The sequence below is a fragment of the Notolabrus celidotus genome, chromosome 1 (genome assembly GCF_009762535.1).
Source record: "Notolabrus celidotus isolate fNotCel1 chromosome 1, fNotCel1.pri, whole genome shotgun sequence".
Lineage (NCBI taxonomy): Eukaryota > Metazoa > Chordata > Actinopteri > Labriformes > Labridae > Notolabrus > Notolabrus celidotus.
The window spans coordinates 32,366,024-32,381,827 of NC_048272.1; the positions used below are offsets into that span (position 1 = coordinate 32,366,024).

At 38.8% G+C, this 15,804-nt stretch overlaps 1 protein-coding gene across 4 annotated transcripts in view; it reads right to left on the reverse strand.

Annotated features, from left to right (window-relative positions):
• smpd4 (sphingomyelin phosphodiesterase 4) overlaps positions 1-12,921 on the reverse strand; it is a 29,846-nt gene extending 16,925 nt beyond the window's left edge. For 2 of the 4 annotated variants that reach the window (XM_034683957.1, XM_034683940.1), the window contains exons 1-10: positions 12,786-12,921; positions 12,319-12,408; positions 12,039-12,125; positions 7,746-7,882; positions 7,584-7,659; positions 5,952-6,060; positions 4,458-4,510; positions 4,099-4,250; positions 3,803-3,935; positions 3,612-3,683 (exon numbers count right to left, since the gene is read on the reverse strand). In XM_034683957.1, the coding sequence (XP_034539848.1) occupies positions 3,612-3,683; positions 3,803-3,935; positions 4,099-4,250; positions 4,458-4,510; positions 5,952-6,060; positions 7,584-7,659; positions 7,746-7,882; positions 12,039-12,125; positions 12,319-12,357 (858 nt within the window). In that variant the 5' untranslated portion in view covers positions 12,358-12,408; positions 12,786-12,921. Of the gene's footprint in view, positions 1-3,611; positions 3,684-3,802; positions 3,939-4,098; positions 4,251-4,457; positions 4,511-5,951; positions 6,061-7,583; positions 7,660-7,745; positions 7,883-12,038; positions 12,126-12,318; positions 12,409-12,785 lie in introns of all 4 variants that reach the window. The other 2 variants (XM_034683948.1, XM_034683932.1) reach the window with 1 other exon arrangement.
• Positions 12,922-15,804: the final 2,883 nt, after the last annotated feature.

Consider the following 15,804-nt stretch of genomic DNA (forward strand, 5'->3'; position numbering starts at 1 on the left):
AGGAAGAGGAACAGTGGAGGGAGTAGAAGGAGAACCAGAGAGGGTGAGGAAGAGGAGAAAGGTGGCAGGAGGAAGGTTCACATGAGAACAGGAGAAAAAGGTAGCAGCAAAAAGGAGAGTGCAACCAGACAGAAACATTTGAGCAAAACACGGTGAGGAAGAAAGAAGCAGACGACAGGAGAGGAGACAAACAAGAAGAACAGATTGACTGTGGGAACACAACGCTTTGAATGCTGGGTGGATGCAGAGGCCTGACCGACACGCCAGACACAGGGATACATGACTGAAGGGATGGGAATCAAGTCACATGAGTCAAACAGGCTACTGGAGAGAAAACACTGTGTTTACTCAGGATGGGGAGCTCAAACGCCATGTAAACAAAGATAATGACATACAGTGTGATGTACACCCATCCATCAGTTCAACATTGTTAACATGGCGATTGTTATCTCAGCTCTTTGATCAGAAACTAAGGAGACAAAAGAGAAGTAAAAAATATGCACCTATCAGCTGCTGTTAATAATTAACATTATTAAGAAGACACATCCTTACTAAGATGTATGTTAGCTGTGAACAGTCTGAATGCTAACACTAGCTGGTGTTTAACAGAAGCTGATGAGTTATGAAGTGTCATTTTAACCTGACACAAACATTATCTCTCAGGCGCTGATTGAAATGTCAGATTTGGTCAGATTTCGCCGGGCCTGGGTTTGACTCTGTCCTTTAGCCTAATAGTCATGTCATGCCTTATCTCTCTTTCCTCTCTGATTTATAAAGAAAGGAAATTTCTAAAAAGGAAATAATTTAACTTTGTGCTTATCCTCCACTCTCAATGATTCCCATCCCTCGTGCTTTACAACTTAAACAGAATGAACTCTGAACTGTAAGATTTTGTTACTGCACGAGAGAGCTGAATGTTAAATGAAGCACATCAAACAGGAATATTAGCATTTTATACAGTAATCTAACTGCTTTTCAAAATAACACTTTATACTCTTAAACTTGAAATTGTGAAATGGACACAGTAGATGTAAAAACGTGTACTTCAGTTTGTTGTGTTTGAACGTGTCGATCAAAATCTTGCAGTTTAAATTCACTCTTCAGCATGATGGACACATAACACAACACATAAATAAACACAGTGGTTAATATGTTTTAAGAGGTGAGCATTTAGTGTCAGAGGGATCACTTGCATGGTGTTAAAAGTGCAGGACTGTGGTAAGCACGCAAGTAGTTAAAGGGCTATTTCATAGTTTCATATGCAGCCTTTTGGAGCAGTAATGAAGCCTTAATGCTCCATCTAAACAACATCTTTCATTAATGATGAGAGCATCTAGACTTTGTTGATTTCTTCCTTGCACATTATAGTAAAGTGGTTGTTGAAAGATGTCACTGATGGTTGGACAGACTTTGAACATTTCCTCCTGATATATTTCAAGAGAGAGAGAGTACGAGAGAGGATACCAGTCAAATTAAATAAGAGTAAAATAACTCACTCACAACCTTTATCCTGAACAAACAATAACAGCTCCAGCACAGACAACAGTACTGCACCTTACATACAGAGGAAACTGCTGTTGGGTGGAGAGAGAGTGTGTTCAGCAGTTTGGTGTCACACTAAACATGCAGAGTCTAACGCTGCGGTGAAAGTGTGTTAATAACTATTACACATTGTGTGGATGAGCAGGTTACAGAAGAGATCAACACCAGTGTAAAGTCTCACATCGACTGGTTCTGCAGAAAATCCTGCATTAAATAACAAGGATCTGAATTTATTGATGCATCCTTTTGCAAGTTCCTACGTTAACTAGTAAGGAACAGCAGAAATACCCTCTAAGGATACATTTCACTAAAGGTCCTGTGAGGAACTTTCAGGTTGTGAAAGATCTGGTGCCACCCTGTGACACAGCTAAGAAATGTATGTCATATTTTCTGATAAAAACTCTCATCCTGCTTCATTTTAACACTCAAACTTATCACACATTGAAACTCTTTGCTGTGAAAGATGTAAATACGGCTGATTGGACAGTTTGCTGTTCATCATTGTCTGACACCTACCCCATTGTGATAGATTCAAACATGAAAATTGACTGTATAGAAATACTCATTTTTATTTGTGTTATTTTCTTTTACTCTGTTTCTCCCTCAGTTTCCGTACAAGGAATGATCGTGCTTTGGGCTCTGACCCTGGACTGTACGAATTTATGGTGTATTGTGAGCCCATGCTACGGGGCATATGATTGAAGAACTTCTGTAACACAACATACACTGCCCATCCCCAAAAAAGTCACACAATAATTTGACCATTCTGAAACAGATTAACATCCTTCCCACAACCACAGGATATGTCTTCTGACCTGGTTGTTTAAGAAATGAGAAGTGACTCACCGCATCAGCTCAGGTTAAATAAGTTGTTGCCATCTGAAACATATGCAGTAATGATCCAATGGAAGGCTCTTACCTAATTGCTTTGTTAAATCCAGGTGGTGATTTTTTTTGCGACGGGCAGTGTATGTCTGTATCTTTACAAATATTCATGATGAAAGGGTGAACCACTGTAGACGGCTCCCTGAGTCTGACTGAAAGTCATTCTGAATTTCAAACAACTGCTTACTGTGTTACAAATCTGAATCCAGGCCTTCTCTGTGGTTGACCTTTTCAAACAGAGTGCAGATTCATGTGCACACAGACACACACTGATGTGTTTGCAAAAAGCTGAATGTATGAGAAGGAAATCTAAAAAGGTCAGAGCTTGCATGATCAACTTCCAACAGCAGCAAACATCTAAAGAACAAACATCAGTGTTTCTACAGACTAGACCCTTCGCTAGGACATTTAACTACATATCTGACATCACTACAGTCTGTAGTGTTTTTATGGAGATCTTAGAAATTCACTGAGAGAGATTTAAATCCCTGTGCACCCTCAGTGGTTACCAGAAGCTGTCATGTTGAGAGTTTACGCTGGTGTTTTACGTTCATCCACACACACAGTGCATGCACAAAACAAACACTTTGTGTTTTGGACATGCAGCATGCAAAGAATGTACAAGGCAGCAAAAGCACGACTAGAACTCTGCATGTGCTACAAACACTAAGAGGGATTTGAAATAGACATCTTGGAACACACGATGATGCTTGTAAAGCAGCGGTCAGGTTGTCTGCTGTGTGTTCACACTGAAGCAACTAGAGAAACGTTGAACGTCACTCTGCATACAGATGTCTCTTTGCATCAGTGCATCACACATCAAAACACTCAAATGCTATTTCATTATATTCTGCATAATGCTACATAGAGAGGTGGTTGCTCTCAGGGTGAACAGAGGAGTTTTTTCTTCACTTGCACAAAAAGCTGAGAAATTTAACATTTTCTAATCACTGTATTTACAAGTCACAGAAGCTGGTACATCTTTCAAAAAAAAAGCCCATAAAAGGAAAAACAAACCACAGCTTTAACAAAGTTGATCCTCGCAACAGAGAAACAAGGAGTGGGGGGAACGTTTGGAGGTTGGAGGATGGGAGTGAAGGGTTGTGGTCAGCCAGTCAACAGCCAGCAGTGCGGTGCTGCAGAGCAATGCGGACACGTGGGGAGGAGAGGGGGTTTTCTCTTACCTTCACTTGCGGGGACTGCAGCTTCTGATACATGTCCAGGGAGTAGTGATGGAGCCAGATCTCCACAAACATCTGAGGAAACGAACATTCATAAGCTTTCATTTTTAACCCATCAAACACTGGATCATTAATATCTAAAGCAAAGTCAATAAAGCGTTATATTTAGATCATTCATTGAGTCTGTGTCTCACCTGTAAGAGTGTTTCAGTCCTCCAGATTTCCTGGGCTGAGGGGTCTGCGTTCACTGATGGTTGATGGAAGATGTGATGTTTGAGGAGGCTGGGACTGTGGACGCCATAACCAGCAAACGAAACACTGGAGGCTCTGCTGAGGTTAGAGTATGAACAGAGGTTACCATTTAACATTTGTTGCATGAAATTCTTCAAGTTTCAACCTCCTCTTGGAGAATTTGCATGAATTTGTTTGATCAAAAGTTGTCTTCAAGAGTATTTTCAAGCTGATACTATTCAAAGGTTTATGAAAATACCTTGGTGATGGAGCAGTGACAGAACCTCTGGAGTCAGAGAAGGGGGACGGGGGAACACTTCCCTCACTGGGGAGGAAGTATTTGAGGTAGGCGTCTACTAACACAAAGTAGGCGCTGTCAGTGGAGCTCCCATGATGGCCTTGAGGATGGATCTGAAAACACGAAGAGTGTTTGTGTTCAAGCTGACGAAGACACCCGGACATACCACTCATACTGAGACAACTGTTATAAACAATCTTCTTTGATGAGCATAAATAGAAATGTGGTGAAATGTAACATATTTGGCAGTAATGACGTATACATATTAGTTCTCAAGACGCACTGAACTAAAAGTGTTGCAGATATTTCTGCAGACTCACCTTTGGTATGATGAGACAGTAGGCAAAGTTAAACATGAAGAATTCAAACGGATCTGAAGAGAGTTAAGAAATCATTTCACATCACAGCTGTTTAAAGTCTCTCCTGACCTCTCATCAACCCTCCAACAGTCTGATGTCTGAAATTTTTCAGGCAGACATTGAGAAAATAAGCTACGTGTTCTCAGGCCCAGCTTCTCCAGACAATGTTCCCCCTTCAAATTACTTCATCATATAAAATAACAAACTAATTATCATGAGGTTTAAGAGCTTTAATTTGGTTAATCAAGGCATTATCTTGAGCTGTGAGGCGACTGACATCATATTCAATTCTCTTGATTGATTAATCAAAGAATTAGTGTCAAATTTACGGTTTAAAGGTGACATATTACGCACTTTTTCATCAAAATATATTGTTCTAAGAGGTCCCCACAACATGTCTTTAAAGTTTATTGCTCAAAAAAACACTTTGAAATCAGATTTTGGCATGCCTGAAAAACCCTCTTTTTCAGCCCTGCTCAGAACAGTCCATTTTCTGTGTCTGTGCCTTTAAATGAGAATGAGCTCTCTGACCACGCCCCCTCAGGAAGTGGATGTGGCCTCGGCTCTCCAGCACGTTGATCTAATGTTTACATGTTGGCTGAATATACACGGCTGCACACAGACCCTCTTAATTTGATCCAGAATCTGATCCTGACGGAGAGGCACCTGCAGCAGGACCTTTCTGAACGATTGGTCACAGATTTAGTGTTTCTTGTTGTTTTATTTATCAGTATGTTGATGTGTGTCTTGGTACAGTGCTACAGCTATGAACATGTGGCTATGCTAACTAGCGCTAGCACTTTTCCATGAAAAATAAAAATCATCCACGAGATCTTCAAATCTGCAGACGTGGGGAGTATAACCGACCTTTGTGTTCATTAAGACAGCCTACAACTAGCATGCCTCCCTCCTAAGCTCCTTGTTAGCACATGTGTGCAGGTAATGAAAAACGGAGGAGGGGTTGAGTTGTATTTTATACAGTCTATGGGCTGAACAAGCTCCGAGCTCTTACTTCCGTTACAGACCGGATGTAGATGTGACGTATGAAAAACACTAAAAACTGAAACGGCTTGTTTCAGCACACATTTACAGAAAGGTGGAGAAATCAGAACAGGGGCAGAATGGATTTTTTCATTTTCGGGGTGTTTGTAGACATGCCAGGGAAACATATTTCAGGCAGAGAACCATTAAAAACTTGATTTCGCATGACATGTCACCTATAAGAAGTTTTTAGAAGAAAAGGAAACGATCAAAAAGATTTGTTGACGTATTTGTAATACAATATTTGATTTCTGAGGGTTCTTTAAATATTAACACACTCACAGTATAAAACAGTTAATCTCTGGGGCCTTTTCTAGCACAAAACCACATAAAGAGTGAGTCATCATGAGGAGTCCCTCACTGACACCATACAGAGCAGTCAGACACAGAGTGTGCTTGTGTTGGGAAGGATACTGAGAGCGAGGTTCAGGGTCAGCAGACCGGACAGGGGGAACTGCAGCTTGTTGTGGAACAGAGGACAGTCAGGGAGGACGCCCTCCTGGATGCAGGCCTTCACCGGACCCTGTGAGACACATCGAGCGTGAGCGTTCAAGATACAGTATGACATGATGAAGAAAACTGAGCTGGATGAGATCTGTTACAACACTTTCACTGTAAAAGCTTTAGATTCTATATATAAGCACCTTTTTTCATTCTGTGTTAAATGTATATGTTACCACTACCAAGGCTTCATACATGACATCAGCCTCTACCTTGAAATGAACTGAAATGACTTTTTAAATATATTTTGTGTTAAAATAAAATGTAGAATTCCTTTTGTTTGTATTTTATGGGCACTAGATTAAAATCTGCATATGATCAGAATAACTGCAAGCTGTAAGTCCAAAGGTCAAACCTACACCTCCTCACTGATGGCTCTTCTTCTGGGGCAGTGATGTTCAAATGACTTAAAAAGGCTTTATTGGTTGCTGTCTCTCAGAAGTTCTTCCGCCACTCACGCTGCACTATCACTACTTCCTTTTTTGTCTTAACGAGTCATATTATATATTTTATTTACTTATTTATTAACTATTTCACTTTGTTGTTTATCTATATACACTTTATTGCAATTGGTGTGCATTAGCCTCTACTTAGTCTCTCCTTCTATATCCATTTCTGCTTTATGTGATGTCATGATATATAACATTTTAACATGATTACTACTTTTTTTTTTTTTTGAATTGCTGTAAAGTACTTTGAATTGCATTTGAATTGTATGAAAGGTGTTATACAAATAAAGCTAGATTGATTAATTGATATCACAGCGATAGTTCTTTATTGTTCGCTGTAAAACTCTGCAGGTGGTAATAAAATGTTAAAGTACTGTGCAGGTGGTTTGTAGCTTCACAGTTAAGGTTTTGAAAAAAAATGAAGAAACATGTCGTGAGTAAAAGAGGGTAGTTAAAAACTCAAAGATTTGAACTTGTGATGGACGAGTCTGCTGACTGTGATCTGATTCTTTCAGTTACTTAAATGTTGATTAAATGTCGACCTTTCAGTTCTCTCAAGGCCGTGGTCATCCCTGCACCTTTCTACACACCTACTCCTCCAGTCAACTTTATATTAATATCTTCCATACAGCACTCTGTAAACAGCCAGCCTGTTCAGCAGAGACCTTCTGAAGCTTATCCGCCCTGTGGACAGTGTCAGTGATCGTCCTTCCCTGTTATTATGGTTGTTTGTTCTGCACCACACTAAGAGATACACAGCACTGATACTGTTTGAATAGTGACTTACTCAAACTTGAAATTCAGTATTAATATTTTTTGAGATACACTTTCTTACAGTTTAGAGCTGTAGGCCATAATAACACAATGAAAACAGAAAACTGTTCCAAATGTTGAATTATACGCTGAACAAGTCTATAATAAATCACTTTTTCACTTTCTTAAATAACTGATGGATGATATTGAACTTTTTTCATGATATTCTAATTTGTTAAAATGCATCTGTAATATTAAATGCACTGCAGGCAAGCCTCACTCTAAAATAAGAACAAAGTGTGAGTGAATATGATGAAGAAATGAGGGTGAGACGTTTTCTTACCGGGAGATAATTGACGGGTATTTCATATTTGTAATCTTCAGCCTGGAGTTTGTACACAAGCTTCATCATCGGCCCGCTGGAGACAGAAGCAGATCAGAGAAAAGGTTTGATTTGATTCTTGGTTCTTGATCACTCTTTCACATACAGATAAAGTGTAACTACCCAGGGTTTAGAAACTCCATCGCTATGTTGTACTCATGGCTCCGTGAATGCAGCAGACGCAGGTTCCAGCCTGCGATGATGCCGTCCAGACTGCCAAACACACTCTCCACCAGCCAGGGGAAGATCAGGTGCAGCTCCTGCAGGGAAGCACACACAGACTGTAAACATGTTGCAAGAGCACATCTGCTGAGGGGGACACCTCAGCTGTGAAAAACTTTACAGAGCTGCTTTGAAAACACTATTTTCCTTTCAAGTGTTGGTGCACAAAGAATGTAAACGTTATCTAACTGATGGACTGAGTTAGTCAATAAACCACTGGAACTGTCAGCTGTTTTTAACATCTTTGAAAATGACAGAGGCCACTGACTTCTTCAATGAGACACAAAAACACGAGAGAGCAAAACACTAGCTTTGAGAGAACTTTACAAGCTGTGCGTCCAGAGCAGAACTCTCCAGACAGCAATGATCACACTAATGATGTGTCACGTGTCTCTGGTTCACAGAGATTCATGCCTGGGTAGTTTTTATGATGGGTGCTCTGCTTTGGTCTACTTTGAACTCCAATCCTTTGACCCCAACATCACTTTAAATCCCGTTGAAGAACGGAAAAGTCAGAAATGGTTTTGCGTTAGACTTTGGCATCACCGGGGTTGTGACTGAAGAATCTGTCAAACTCATCAGATTGATGAAAAAAAATGTGAAGAGAGTTTAAGAAGAGGAAAAGTTTGAAAGTTAACAACAGAGTTATGGACTCATTCCTATCAGCTCGAATCATCAGAATGTTCATGTATTTTTAAGTTTAAGTTTTAAGCTTTTATTTATTCATTTTTGAGAGGACAGGACAGTGGAGAGAACAAGAAACCAAGAGAGAGAGAGAGCTGGCAGTGACATGCAGGAAAGGGAAGCAGGTTGGAATTAAGCCTGGGCTGCCAACTTGAGGACTACACCATTAATCCAAACCGCTACCCCAAGTCATCTGACTCTGTCTGCTGGTCACATTTCAGTATCAACGTCTGATTTTTAAACTTTTTCAAAGTTAAAAAATTCAACTGGTTGCTGTAGAGCAACCATCAGGGTCATTAACCCACAGTGTCAGATGAGGATGTTTTACAGACTGGACCTTTTTGAAAAGTTTGCAACACTTTCAAGAGGAGGAAACAAATAAAGAACAACGTCATAAAACAAGAGGATTAATAAAAAGATGGAAATTAGATATGGTTATATAATACGTTTATAACAAAAAGAAAAGACTGTAGAGGCGAAGGGATAATTATGATAAGCAGAGTCTGCAGATTAAACCATGGGAGTCGTTAATTGCAATAGTTATTAACAACTGTGTGTTAGAGATAATTAAAAAGTAAATTAATAATAACAATAATTATATTTTTTAAGACTTATATAGCACTTTTCTATGTCCCCAAAGGCGCTTCACGTGAAGTTCAAAAAATAAATAAATAAATTTTAAAAATTGTAATTCTAGCATGTTAACTAGAATTGAAAACAAACCATAAAAATTAATATAGATTTTTTTTCCTTTTTTCATTAACTTTTTTCCTCTTCCTTCATTAATTTATTACTTTATATTTATTCATGATTTACTCTTATATGATCATTTAGTTTTTTTTCAGGTCTTTTAAGTATTGTTTATTATTATACTATATTTTAGGAAACTATATAAAAACAGATACAACAAAGATGGAAAAATAACTGTTTAAGTTGTCTAAACCAAAATAAAAATGAATAAAAAAAAATAAAAAAATGATCATCCAAAAATAGGCATGTCAGTTTATTACCCACACTGGTAAATTTAACCTGTGGGATCATCACAGATCTTCTTTTTCTTGTAATAAACACTTACAATACTTTATTTTAATTATTAAAAATCAACTTCAATATTATTGCTGTAATAACCCTGAGACTGTGATTATCACTCAGACCGTAATCAAACTATCAAAATCTCTCATCACTGCATCCCCACACTTCTCCTTCGTGTCCCTCACTGAAGCAACAACAGCTGCTCTCACACAAACCTGAGCTATTTCTGTGTGCTAGTCTGTGAATCAGACGTGTGTATAATCGATTACACAAACAGACGTGAACACAAAGAATCCACAGCGAGTGGTCAGCTACAATATCACTGGACATATCTTTGATACAGAGTAATTCTCCTCCTGTGAGCAAAGTACAGACTGCAGTGAAGAGGGCAGAATCCCTTCAAAGAGAAAGTGAAGTCACTCAAAGTGAAACTCAGAGGTCAGAGTTCAAGCAGCTGTCTCTGCATGTGACATAAAAGGTAAGGTCAGGCCCTCACTGCAGACTCAGACATGATACAAGCAGCTGACTGACTCTGTAGTGTGGTGATGATACGTATACTCGTCTGATGATATGACTTTTTACACACTACAGATCACATGTGATCAACAGAAAATGTATCATCATGGTGCACAATAACAAGCTGCAACATGCTCTTCCTGTTCTTCCTTGTTTTCAGTCATTAGTGGAATTATAGGGGGGGGGGGGATCTCCAATACGGCATGCAGACATTTATCAACGACGTAAAGACAAACATACATTGCACTGTGTTGGTTCTCTCTTCCTCCTAGCCAGTCAGAGACAAAGCATCACTTCACCCACACAAACTGTGAGCGAGCTGGAACATTAATCATGTACTATATAAGTCACAAAACACAAGCAGAGCAGGAGTACGAGGGTGTTTAATTCACCAAACAGAAACTGAGTACAGGAACACTTAGCATGACCCCCAGTGCACACAGCTCAAGGACGAACACACAAACACAGACTGAGGGGGACTACAAGTTGAGCTAAATCCTGATTTGAGTCAAGAGCTTCACCTGTTTTGTTGCGTTATTTTTAGAAAGTTATTTTTATATCAAAGCATTATTGAACCAACCCTCACCAAAGCCTTTATCCTTGTTGATTAAATCTGTTTAAAGCTTCTGTCTAAAACTGTTTCAGGATATCCTGGTTATTGAGATGGAAGGTGATTGGTTATGCCTTGAAATGAAAAGTAGAGTCAAGGCTAGACAAGGAATAGAACATTTTTTATAATAACTAGGGATGTTCCGATACTGATCCGATTTTATAATATTGAATATTTGCCGATACCAATTCCCGATCCGATACTTGTGTTTGCGTGGATAATGGCTGCACAAGAGGAGAGGAGAGTTGAGCTGCAGACTTTTTTTTCCTTTAACAAAAATATATAATTTAAAAAATACTAAAATATGTCTTATGTTTATCCCATTTAACTTCAATCCAGCTAGCTTTGTTGTAAAACTCATAATCTGTTTTACAAGCTCTGCTGTATGAGACCCACGAGACTGGTGTGCATGCATTACAGCACGCTTAAATCCGAGGCTGACCTGAACGCAACTCTCACAAGACAGTGCGGGATTCACAACGGCAGCATCCGGCTGTGAGAATGTAACAGACTGTCCTGTGTTTGGTTTGTGTGTTTGCCTTTTTGAATTATATGTTCCTGAAGAGTTACCGTAGGGTGCATAGAGCATATGCCTTTTCTGTAATATCTGGCGGTATTTACAATAAATGTAAACCATGGCTTGAGTTCTACGCCAATGTCCCATTTATTATTTTCTCATTATGTGTAAACCATAAACTGTATAAAATATGGACGTAGTATCCGTGACGTCACCCATCTGTTTCTGAAGCGCTGTTTTGAGGCCAATTGTCGGCGGCAGCCATATTGCTGCTGTTGAGCGATTGTGAGGTAAAGAGGCGGGCTTTGAGCCTCCTAGCCAACAGCTACAGTGTTCCTGCCTGCCAATCAAGTCAGATGTGCCTCTCATTGGAAGACTCGTAATCTCAATATCTTCGACTCATATTTTTAAACCGGAGGTTGCTGCTTGGTATAAACAGTGAAGCTCAGAATGCTCAATTACACTTGCTCGTTAGTCTTCAATCGTAAATGTGTGTTCAGTGACAGTGGACATAAATGATCAGATGAGATGATCGACTCAAATGCTGATCACTGATCAATAAAAAAACGTCCAGATCGGCTCCGATCCGATAGTTGAGATTGGGATCGGGACATATCATAACCTTTTTTGCTGAGTCAAAAATGAACCCAATGGTGACATTTGTGTTTGCATGCACCCCACTGAAATAGTGATCAACTGTGCAGCTCTAGACACAAAGACATCAGCTTTGCCTCTTTGTATATTAATTTACCCTGTGTCAGATTCACAGTCATTTCTTTAAGTCTTGCTGTAATATGACTACAAAGACTGATATCAAATTGAGGTGTAATGGTACCTTTGCAGGATAGTCATCAATAATCTTCACCAGGTCTTGGCATCGTTGGAGGAGAGGTTTGGTGGTTGAATCAGCTTTAAGGTTGGCCTAAACAAGAACACATCAGTTAGGCCTTTATGAAAATGTTGAGTGGATTTTAGAGCTACATGTCTCTGTTATCTGTTAATGATTTAACAGAGTGATGTAGCTGTATGACAAGTTAAGAATCCATGTGATAGCTGGATCAAATGAAGGTTAATTCTCGATTATTAAATGTGAACAGTGATATGTAGAGACTCACCAGAAGGAAACTGGGCTGTTGCAGTGTAGGAGCAGCCATGAAGGAGCCTGGTGTTAATGTCTCCCTGTGTTCAGTCCACTTGGATCCCACCTGGAGTTTGTAAACAAAACTTTTCTTAATATCCAGATTTGATGTGAGCAGGCGACACAAACTAGCCTAACAAAACTTGGTTAGCCACTTCAGCAGAAAGCTCACTTGTCCATTCAAACACATGTACGCTGTGGAAACAGGATGATAACTGTGTGTTCGGTTGATCCAGGAACAATGTCTCTGATTGAGAGTAAAAGTCAGCAGACAGGCGGAGACAGGCGGACAGGGACAGACACTGAAGCATGCAGGCTAACCAGCGAGGGCTAACTAACTTAGCCAGAAAGAGGTCTAAACTGACAATAACACCCGGTACTCCTTAAAATATGAGATAATGACTGAGGGTAAACTTCTACACTCTTCATTTGACGTCTCCTTACCTCCTCCGATGACGATATTTGAAGGTTTTGACTACTTTCAGATGAATTGTGTTTCCATCAGTGAGCTTCAAACAGAGTGCAGCAGTCGTTAACTTCTTCTTCTGTGGTGTTTTGGTTGGTTGTCATGTTGTCGGACATTACTGCCCCCCTCTGGTGTCACTTAGGTACTGCACTCTACAGCAGTGTCGTACACTCACTGTAAATGCTTCCCCTATTGTTCATTTAGTTAAATCAAGCTCAGGATATGATCTACTTCATTAAATGCAACTTGGGCACTTTGTGAGAGTAACCATCATTGATTTTGAGTCCACCTGCATGAGACACACTTCTAAAATTGCTTTCCCTTCCACCAGAGTAAGAGGCTAATCACCAAATGTGTGAATTATTTGTCTGTAGGTTATTTGTCTTTCATCTGGATTAAGAAGGCATGGGAAAGGGAGATCAAAGCTGTGCTATCTGACAAAGTTATCAAGGACTGCACCATCCCTTATACATAGTTGTTCAATAAATTGCAGACATGGGTTGATTCATTTTTCTCCTGACAGACTTAGTTCCAGTTCGAGCCTCAGAGGACACTTAAGTGCTCCCTCTGCACATTCAAACAGCTCTGTTGATTCTACAATTCTACAATTTCATTTAGCAGACGCTTTTGTCTAAAGCGACGTATGATGTGCAAAGAGTTGTGCCAAATGAAAAATAATAATAATAAAGGTACACCAACTCCACCGTGTTTGAGAAACTGATTTCATGAATTGTTTTTGGTCATCCTGGTGGAGAAATTATGAAATAAAAATTTGAAAATCAACATAAATGGAGAGATACTTTGGGTCTCTTTTTGCAACACTTGGACTCATCGTTGACAGTTTATGTATTTTTTATTTTTCTACATATTTTTGTACATTGATAACCTTGTGGTACAAAAAGAAACTGCTGCCTTTTAATGTCCCAAATTATTCATCAAGTCAGATTTGCCTGTAGTACTGGATAAGCATCAGCAGAGGGAGAGCATCCTTATATTATAAACATATGAAGTTGAAGAAGAAAAGGTTTGCATTAACTAAATACTGCTGCAGAGAGTATCGTACTCAGTATCAAATTCTTGTGAAAACTTTCATCAAAATGTTTGTGGACACAAAAACACTTAAAACAGTTTGTTAGCTCCACTTTTATTTAGTCTTGGCACATTAAAGCAGATGTTATGTGATGAAATAGATAAAGGCAAGATACAAATACAGTAGATTACAAATGTGAATCTCCCAAATCAACTCAAACATTTTTAAAGGAGCTGTGGACAGTGTGTTAAAAATACCTCTGTGGCATACAAATAAAAGCACATGCAGTTTGGACCTTGACTATAATGTTATCACACAAGCCTAATGATAGAGTTATTTAAAACACTTCTCCTTGCAGTGTTTCTTTAGGAAGCATTACGACTTATGAGATTTGTTGAATCTTTTTCTATTGTAAAAGAAACTTTGTAGAGACTAAAACATTGTTTTCCTCGAAATTGATAATTATACACATTTCTAGTAATTAAGTTCCATCATTCTTGTGAAAGGGCTTATCTGTCAGATCATTTGTTTTAAAGAGGAAGCAAAAGACCAACAAGTGACAGCTCGCTTCAAGTGTAGTCAGGTTGCTATGACACGAGTTCTTTTCATATTTTACAGGAAGTGTGGTTTCAACTTCTGCTTCAGCTGTTTGATTAATTAAGATTCTTTATAAACACAATATAACAGATCAATCCTCTGTGTGTAAGCTGGGAGGCAGCTGCATCTTGTGTGTTTTTGTTTATCAAAGTTTTTATTGTTGCATACATGATGTTATTCACATCAAACATTCAGAGACTGTTTTCTGATGCTGTCAGATTGGATGCATCTTCAAACCGGCACTTCTAACAGAGAGCACATACGCTTCTCTTCAGATGACTGTTACTGTTCTTTTTTTCACAATGGCTTAATTTACTGTATGTTAGACAGCTTTATGCACTATAATCACATATGATATATTGATCATGGAACACGGTGGATTCACAGTGAATGAACTGCACTTGTCTCTGTCCTCTCTGGTATTCTAATCTCGCAAAGAGCTTTGCATTAAATTTGAATGTATTTACACATAAAGTCATGCACTGACTGATGAGGCCATGCAAGTGAAAACTTATCCATGAGGATCTGCTGAACACCATGAAACATGATCATTTTCTACATAGTGTGAGTTGTTAGTAAAAATGCCAGCCTACTAGTGACACATGGTTAATTGTCAGAAAGTAATTTCAATTTATCTTCTGAAAATTACATGCAAGTGTTTTTAATATTTGTTGCAATATTTAATTAAAGGTGCGGACAAACTAACATCTAGGCCTCAAATACAGAAAAATTAACCTGATAATTCAAAGTCTTAGGTCTGGCAAAAAGATACAAACAAGGATCCACATAAGGCATGCTCAGTTTTTGTATTTGTAGGAGAGAAGTCAGTCAGCAAGGCATTGCATTTTGTAGATTATAAAGTGAAGTACAGTAGCTTTCATTAGACAGAGAAATGAAGTGAATCAAATAAAGTTGACTAGAAAAAAAAAAAAATATTATGAAAGTGAAGATAGGATGCCGTGGTTTCTAGCGCGGTAAACTTGGCACGTTTGTCACTTGGATAACACGCACACGGCACTTCATGCCAGGACATATGTATCCATAAGTTCCACATGTTTATCTAATAATTAATTTTCTACTCCTATTTGTAAACACATTTAAAAGGGTTGAAACAGTTATTCATCTGGGCACACACTTTCTTACATTCAGAGCAGTTACAGACAGACAGACTTTTATGCAGTGATAGTTGGTGGTATAGAGGAATCTTCTCACTGCATTTTAATATATCACCCATCATGCATCATTCGTTCATTGCTGAAACGTCCAAAGACGTGATCTGAAGACTTCAGTTTTTCTATTACCATCTTTGGTGTGATGGTTAAATATAAAATGGGTGAGAATCATACTTGACTCCACCTTCACATGAACAC